The sequence below is a fragment of the Hypoxylon trugodes genome (assembly GCF_022578975.1).
Source record: "Hypoxylon trugodes strain CBS 135444 unplaced genomic scaffold F4822scaffold_3, whole genome shotgun sequence".
NCBI classification, from domain to species: Eukaryota; Fungi; Ascomycota; class Sordariomycetes; order Xylariales; family Hypoxylaceae; genus Hypoxylon; species Hypoxylon trugodes.
Genome location: NW_026250018.1, coordinates 1747567 through 1756464, shown reverse-complemented (window position 1 = coordinate 1756464; position 8898 = coordinate 1747567). Strand labels below are relative to the sequence as shown.

Here is an 8898-nt window from a genome sequence, read left to right as displayed (position 1 = left end):
CAATATATCGAGCTTTAGCAGACATATAATAACTCTTACCAACCAGGTAGCTAAGGATGAAACGCTTAGATATGACCGAACTGAACAATCCATCGAATATTGGAACATCGAACTTTGGAGACAAACTATCAGGTTGCTTCTGTCAATTGGCGCGGACCCAAACGCGAAAGTCCGGACATTTTGTGTCGGCGTTTTAACTGTATCACCAACTCCGTTCCACAAATTTCTGGGTGCCGTTACCAATGAATTATCTTCGCATGGGAAGCCGTCCTATCTTAAGTTACTAGAATGTTTGCAGGACTTTGAACATGACAAGATCGACTGGGAGACCCCACTGTACTTTGGTACCTCATATAAAAGCATATCGCGGCCGAGTCGGCGTAGATTTGAATATCCCCAATCACCGGTTAGATTACACTCCTGGACAAGCGTCTTTACGATATCCCCGGGTTGGTTGCACAATTTTCTAGGTAGGTTTGATCCATCTATTATGAAGGGCCAAAAAGAAGCCGAAATTGAGAAAGAGCTAGTTAACGTCGAATTCGACGTTAAATGTGTTGTGGTAAAATGTGAAAGGTGGGTGTGCGGCTTTCGACCTCCTGACCCGAATAAAATCAAAGAGACACAGCAGTTCGAAGCGATCATTAAGAGGGCCTATTTAAAGTGGTTGTATGGTTTGGTTGGTGACGTCGATAAGAAAGAAATGTATGAGTCGGTTAGGGAATATATGAAGCCTGAGTAGGTATATACCTGAGCTTTGTTAGGTTATTATGTCGCCGTTCATCGCATCTATTGGTCTCACAGCATCATCAAAATCATCATGTTGCTGCTGCTAGGAAACCATATTCAAAGCAATTCTGGTCGTTTAGACACCTATCTATGCCCCCGATCTTTAGCGAGTGAACCAGAGCCGCGATAACGAGTATGGCAAGGTCGACCACCCTTTCGCGACGGGTAAAGCTGTTTATATGAACAAGTCCTTCGATATCGTGTATCAGGCGCAGGAAGGGAAGTTTCGTTACATACAGTAACTGGGATGAAATTCCAAGTTTTGCATTCGTTTATGAAAAGGGCAGGGAGTGCTATTCGGTCAACATTATCACCAGCACTCGATTTTCGTCCCTCTCGCTTCAGAACTGGTGGGATATTGTGGCGCATAGTTTTTATGTGAAGGCATCTGTCAATTCGAGATTGAAATATGACAAATGCGCCTAAATTTACAGGGCTATAAACGCTGTAATTCTAGAGGGCTTTAGTGGAGTACTGTAGAACGCTGTATTTATGGGGGGTAAGCGCTATAAACCTACCTAGCAGCTATTGGAAGAATCGTTGCTTAAAATCCGATATCTCCGGAAATTTGTCACGTGCTCTAGGTGTGTTACGTCGATATCTTAGGTACCTAGAATAGCCACTAATACGTTATCGGTTAGGCTAGTTATAGTGGGAGTCTTTTTTCGAATGATCACCACCAACTCTGCATAATTTCTATCGGCGCGAGGCGAATTCATTCCATTTGTCATCACCACTTCCCAAACACCAAAAAAAGCTTACCGACACATCACGGCGGCAACCTTTAAGTCGACAACCGCTCTCGCCCGCTTTACTAGCGGTTGTCGCACCCATGAAATAATACGACCCGCGACATTTCCCATTCCTCCGAAACCCCCTCCAAACCACCCGCCTTTTCAAGCTACCGGCTTCTGGTCTTGCCCACCATGTCAAGCTTATTAAGGCGGTCGGCCGGTCTTGCGCGGGTCGCTACCTTTTCATTCAACACTCCAGCCCGATCAAGCATACGGACCACCCGTCTATTACGAAGCACAAGACCTATTTGGTCCGTTCAACAACCTCGATACTATTCCCAGGATAAGAAACCCGAGAGCTCCGACGATAAAGATGGAACCCCTCCACCGAAAAGTTCCAAGTCCAAGCCTCAAGTACAGAGTTCGGGATCACCGGGTCCGACGGAGGGTAACGCACCGGGAGCGTCCGGTGCGGAAAAGGATGACAGATTCCCGCTGCCTGAGGGCTGGGTGCACCTCAACGAAAAAGAGTATCAGCTTGTCGAAAAAATACTTCGTGCTGGACCTCTTCCTCTACAGGATGATATGATCAAAATGGTGAAGCGAATAGGTGTACCAAAATCTCTCCTTGACGTCATCAAAAGACAGGAAGAAGGCACAGCTTCATTTGGTGACATTGGCAGGACATTTAAGAGTCTCAATACCTTAGCTTCGAGGATAGCAGAAGTTGAAATGCGGGAAAAGTCCCAGGAGTCACCTGATAAGCCCGTCTCAAACGAGCCTCGAAGGAGAACGAGAAGCCAACTCGAAAAACCACAAGAAAAGCCACAGGAAAAAGAACAGGAAAAGGAACAGCAAAGCGATGAACAGAACCCTAAGCAGGGTGAAAAGGGTTTCAGCGGGTTTGACTCAAATAAAAAGCCGCCCCCAGGATCCGAAAATAACAACAACAACAATCCCTTAAAAGGAAACGACTGGCTGACGACGATTATCGGCTCGGCCATTGCTTATTGGATTTACAGCTCTTTATTCGAGGAGAGTGGCCGAGAGATCACATGGCAGGAGTTAAGGAAGAACTTCCTAGACAAGGGTCTGGTTGAAAAAATGGTTATTCAGGGTCATCGAGTCCGTGTTGAACTCAACCGAGATGCAACTCAATCAATGTACCCCGATTCGGTTGCAACTCGCCCTGGTTTTAGCTACTATTTTTCTATCGCTTCCCCCGAGGCCTTCGAGAGGCGTCTCGAAGAAGCTCAGAACGAGCTTGGAATCCCTACCAATGAAAGGATTCCCGTAAGTTATGCCCCTGAAAGCCCAGTATTGAACCTCGTACTGGCATTTGGCCCTACGGTAGTGCTGGTCGGACTTCTTTACTGGGCTTCACGACGTGGTCCTGGTGGCGCTGGCGGCGGGACCGGTGGCGTTTTTGGTTTCGGCAAGAGTAAAGCGAAACGCTTTAACCACGAGACCACTATCAAAGTTAAGTTCTCAGATGTCGCCGGCATGGACGAAGCCAAGCAAGAAATCATGGAATTCGTTAGCTTCCTCAAGAAGCCAGAAAGGTTTCAAAGACTTGGCGCAAAAATCCCTCGTGGTGCAATTCTCGCCGGGCCTCCTGGTACAGGTAAAACATTGCTTGCAAAAGCCACTGCAGGCGAATCAGGAGTACCATTTTTCAGTGTGAGCGGATCTGAATTCGTCGAGATGTTTGTTGGTGTTGGTGCATCCCGAGTCCGAGATCTTTTTGCTACGGCGCGAAAACACACACCGTGCATCGTCTTCATCGACGAAATCGATGCCGTTGGTAGATCTCGTTCAGAGGGGCAGCGATTCGGAGGGAACGACGAACGAGAAGCTACTCTTAATCAAATTCTCACGGAAATGGATGGCTTCAACACGACTGACCAAATTGTTGTTCTTGCTGGTACCAACCGAGTCGACGTCTTGGATAAGGCGTTAATGCGGCCTGGTCGATTTGACCGACATATCAATATTGATGCCCCAACGATGGCAGGACGGCAAGACATCTTCAAAGTATACCTCAAGAAAATTGTGACGAACGAAGAGATAGAATATCTAAGCGGCCGACTTGCGTCTCTAACACCAGGATTTGCTGGTGCAGATATCGCAAATTGTGTAAACGAAGCCGCTCTCATTGGTATGTTTATCTGTTTCTTTGACAATGATTTTGCGTACTAACATTCAAATAGCTGCAAGAAATAATGCTACATCAGTCACATTACCACACTTTGAGCAAGCTATTGAACGTGTCATCGGCGGTCTTGAGCGCAAGTCCCTCGTTCTTAACCCTAAAGAGAAGAGGACGGTAGCCTATCACGAAGCCGGACACGCTATTTGCGGCTGGTTCTTCAGATATGCCGACCCACTCCTCAAGGTTTCGATTATACCTCGTGGTAAAGGTCTAGGATATGCACAATATTTGCCAGGAGATGCGTACCTCATGACTTCGGAACAATTAATGGACCGGATGGCTATGACGTTGGGAGGCCGAATTTCAGAAGAACTTCACTTCCCTACAGTAACGACGGGAGCTAGTGACGATTTTGACAAGGTGACACGAATGGCGACAGCCATGGTAACACAATGGGGCATGTCAGATAAAGTTGGGCCACTACATTTCCGAAACGACGAAAGTAGAGTGTATAAGCCATTCTCGGAGGGAACAGGCCAAGTTATTGATGCGGAAGTAAGACGCATTGTTGAGCAGGCCTATAAGAAGTGCAAGGATCTTCTCCTAGAGAAGAAGAAGGAGGTGGGAATTGTTGCAGAGGAGTTGCTAAAGAAAGAGGTGTTGGTTCGAGATGACATGGTCCGATTATTAGGACCTCGACCGTTCGACGACCCAGACGATTTCAGCAAATACTTTGGTGGTGACAAGCAAGCACCACCAGGTCCTCCGCCGCCACCAGCAGCACCCGAGCTTCCCGATGCTCCTGAGCCCCCAGTTAGCCCTGCACTATTCAGGGACATTAACGGCGAAGATAAAAGATAACACTTATGTATATAAACTTAGGGGGGTACATCTTCGACCGGGAGCTGTTGAGGGTTATCGTTATGCTACGTAATGACTTAAAGCTCTCAGCTCATCTTATGTGTTATATTTACTGACGAGAGGAAGGTCGGGACAAGAAGAAAAAGGAAGAAGCACCCCATTCTCGTCACAATCTGCATATACTGTACAAATACTAGATAGAAAACTTATAATCGCAAGGCATCGGAGTTTGGAAGTTGGAAAAGAGAGTTTTCAATGGACAATGCCGATGACGCAGTCTTGTCGCCCCCACAAAAAGCCGTTGCTCGCCCATGCTCACTCACTCTCATCAGATCTATTCCTTTATGGTAATGTACCACCGCTAAGTTGCCCCCGGCCTCTGTGGGGAAAAGAAACGAATCGGCGAGATTAGGACTAAGCCAAGTAGAGCTACTACGTCAAGGTTCTTTGCATATGTAAGTACATCTCGCATTTGGTGAAGTAATTGTAGATTTTTTTTCTCTCCCTTCTTCTTCAATTACACCGCCGGTCTAACTTTGTTAAATTGATTGGTATTTTTACTCATGTGGTGAACCATTCATGTTACGCTGTTGGGCCTCACAAGACGCGGTTTTTCTAGATCATGTCGCTTAAGTCTAGATCTATGCTCTACTTAAGCTAACGATTCATTGACGCTTGTCTCTTGGTTGGTTAAACCTTCAGGACGAATCGGATTTTTATATATACATTGGTCGAGCTATATTATATTGATTTGTGCGGATGGCATCCCGGCTTTGATTAGTTGATTGGATTCGTGCTGGATGTTGGTACGAGGTTCTTGGGTTTTAATTTTTTGTTTTGAAGAGACTGATACAATATGTCGCGAACTACTGACTCGCTGACTTTTCCGACGGCGATGCATTCTTCTGGAAGCGGCCACGGGGGAACGAATGAACCCGGAGGGGCGGGAGCCGCAGCCGGTCCGTCGTCGAACGGAGGAGTTCGGCGTTGGGCGAGGTCGCTCTTGCCGTCGCGCAATGCCGCCGACTATTACCATGGCAGTCGCTCCGGCGCTAATAGTAGGAGCTATAAAGCTGATAGCTGGTGGAAGATACACTTCTTCCGCGGTATGATCAACGATCTGCGTCGCCGTGCACCATATTATTGGAGCGACTGGCTTGATGCTTGGGATTACCGTGTCGTGCCGTCGACAGTATACATGTACTTTGCTAAGTACGACCCTATCCCGCCTATTCCATTCCCTGTTAATCAATTTACTACGATACTACTGTATCCTATATAAGAGTTCTTAGAGAGAGAGAGAGAGAGAGAGCTAATCGTGAGCTTCTTCTAGTATTCTACCCGCATTGGCTTTCTCATTGGATATGTTCACGAAGACGAATATGCAATATGGCGTGAATGAAGTATTGCTGGCGTCTGTTCTTGGTGCGGTGGTTTTCTCTATATTGGCGTGCCAACCGTTGGTGATTGTGGGAGTTACAGGTCCTATTACGGTGTTTAACTAGTAAGTCATGTCTGACGCATTAGCATGGCTTTACTGACCAAATAAATCCAGCACGGTTTATGATATTATGAGGCCTACGGGAACTAACTACCTGGCATTCATGTGTTGGATTGGACTGTGGTCTCTCGTATTCCACTGGATTCTCGCCGTCACCAACTCGGGTAACTGGCTGCGCTATGTGACACGGTTCCCCTGCGATATTTTCGGCTTCTACGTCGCTTTTATATACCTGCAGAAGGGCATCCAGGTGCTTGAACGTTTCGGCGACCAGGCCCCTTTTTACCTCTCCCTCGCAGTGGCCCTGCTCGTCTTCATGATTGCGTACGCCTGCGGTGAACTCGGCGGGTCCCCCTTATTTCGCCATCCTGTGCGTGTCTTCCTAAAGGACTACGGTACCCCTCTTACTGTTGTCTTCTTTACTGGATTCGTGCACCTTGGACGCATGAAGACAGTTGAGCTAGAGAGGCTACCTACTACAGCTGCTTTCTTTCCTACGGCTGATAGGGGCTGGCTTGTTCGGTTTTGGGATATTGATGTTGGTGACATATTCATTGCTATTCCATTTGCTGTCTTGCTCACGATATTGTTTTATTTTGACCACAATGGTAAATTTAATGAACATTCACTTCCTTGATTAGGGGGAAGGCTACAGAAACTACGAATAGACAAGCTGATACGAGAAATAGTATCCTCCCTCATAGCCCAAGGCACTGAGTTCCCTCTCCGCAAACCCGCCGGTTTCCACTGGGACCTGTTCCTCCTAGGCCTAACCACAGGCGTCGCCGGCATCCTCGGTCTCCCCTTCCCAAATGGGCTCATCCCCCAAGCCCCATTTCACACCGAATCCCTCTGTGTGACAAAAGTCGAAGCCGACACCGAAGAAACCAACGGCGAAGCCAAGGGTCACTACGTGCTCAAACGAACACACGTAGTAGAACAACGCGTGTCAAACCTAGCGCAGGGCCTTCTAACCCTAGGAACCATGACCGGCCCTCTCCTCATCGTCCTCCATCTAATCCCACAAGCCGTGCTAGCAGGTCTATTTTTCATAATGGGATACCAAGCCCTCGAAGGCAACGGCATAACCGCTAAAATCCTATTCCTCCTCCGCGACCGCACCCTCACACCTGCCGGTCACCCGCTTTCCCGTATTCCGCGGCGGTCGGCGGTCTGGGCGTTCGTGGCGGTTGAGTTATTAGCTTTTGGCGCTACGTTTGCGATTACGCAGACGGTGGCTGCGGTCGGGTTTCCGGTCGTTATTTTGGCGTTGATTCCGGTTAGAGCGTTGGTTTTGCCTAGGTTGTTTACGCGGTTCGAGTTGGGGATCTTGGATGCGCCGACGGCGAGCCCGTTTACGATGGAGAGTGTGGGCGGTTCGTATGCGGCGGCTGCGGCTGCTCCTGCTGGTGGCGATGTGCAGGAGGTTGTTCGGGGCGGGGTTGTTGAGGGTGGGAGTGGGAGTGAGGAGGTACTCGCTGAGGAGGGACGGGGTCGTGCGGTCGAGGATGTAGGACCGTATGGGGAGATTGAGATGGGTCGGCTGGGTGTTAGTCGGAGAGGTCAGGCGAGTCGGAGTGTTGCTCGGGAGGAGAGCGAGTGAAACTTAGTATGAACGTTCGCATGTAATGTCTTGAAAACTGGGCAGTAGGTATCAATCCTCTCCAGAGCGGCCTACATTAGACGGTGGTATTGTAGATAGAATTCAGGATACATAGAATCAAAGGGAGACTGCAAATACCTGAATCCACCCGGATTTGACCCTAAACCCTACCGTCGGATTCGATTTGAATATCTCGGTGAGCTGGAGTAGTAAGTATTCCTAAAAGCTGTTGTACAGATCTACATAGACCCCATATCGTAGAAATAAAAAATAGGAATCTCCGACGCAAGCCATAAAGGCGCCGTCGTACTCGTACACTCTCCATAAATTCGACATCATTTCAATTTTCTATCTAGTCTAGTAAGCAGAAAGCGATGCTAGAGATTGCGCGATGATCAATTTTCTCCTTTTTCTATGGCTAGTGTGGTACGGACGGTAGTAAACGGTAACATGATCGGAAAGGTTTGCAATAAGGTACATCTTACCGCTAAATTGGAGGATATAGGAGGAGTAAAAGCGTACGTAGATGTGATGTTCCTTCCATGCCGGCTTGGGAAGCCCCCTACTGTATACCCCCTATTTCAATTAGAGAAATGGATGTCTTCTCTCCTCATTCTTTTACTCGGACTTCTCTACCTAGCTATAACCTTTTTGTCTTTCTATCTGTTCTGTTTAGGCCGACCTATAGGACGATGGAGCATCTTGTAGCATTCTCGATTGTGATGGTGTAGGTGTGTGACCTATGGAGCATAATATTGGTTCCAATTCCGCTACGACAATCCAATCACTTTTCGGTCAAGGTATCTTCAAGGGTGTACTTCCATGCTAGGTAAACGATTTTCGAAGAATGTTCTGCGTTGTTGGATCTGCTGGGAGTGGTTGGATACCACTTGAGGGCTGTCTAAGGCTCGCCTAGTAAACAGAGTTAGTCGGACATCCGAAAAGTCAAAGCACAAGCCCAAAAACCTGTAGCTCCTCCCGCATAGTCGTTGGAACAGGAAATATGGAGATATATTGACGTTCTCAGTCTGTTTCCAGTCTGACTATTGGAGGAGGCGACTCGGAAAGATCTTCGGTTTGCTGTGCTTGGATTCGGCTGGGAAAGGGGTAAAGTGAAGACAACAACGATAGAAGCAAATATACCTACACTTCACAAACTATAGGGACGGTTAATTATAAAAGCCTAACATATTTATATCGCCGCGTTGTTGGATTTTATCGTGGCGCTCTAAATCGAGCGAATCGTCGCGAGTAGATC

At 47.7% G+C, this 8898-nt stretch overlaps 2 protein-coding genes across 2 annotated transcripts; both read left to right on the top strand.

Moving 5' to 3' along the window:
- The first annotated feature begins 1478 nt into the window (after nt 1–1478).
- F4822DRAFT_395201 (ATP-dependent metallopeptidase Hfl) lies at nt 1479–4986 on the top strand. Its single transcript, XM_051457418.1, has 2 exons — nt 1479–3681; nt 3734–4986. The coding sequence occupies exons 1-2, from the start codon at nt 1716–1718 to the stop codon at nt 4534–4536; spliced, it is 2769 nt and encodes a 922-aa protein (XP_051316789.1). The 5' UTR covers nt 1479–1715; the 3' UTR covers nt 4537–4986.
- On the top strand, nt 4982–7781 carry F4822DRAFT_170083 (HCO3 transporter family-domain-containing protein). The gene is made up of 4 exons (XM_051453272.1): nt 4982–5748; nt 5870–6040; nt 6092–6645; nt 6727–7781. The coding sequence occupies exons 1-4, from the start codon at nt 5393–5395 to the stop codon at nt 7638–7640; spliced, it is 1995 nt and encodes a 664-aa protein (XP_051316788.1). The 5' UTR covers nt 4982–5392; the 3' UTR covers nt 7641–7781.
- The last annotated feature ends 1117 nt before the right edge of the window (nt 7782–8898 follow it).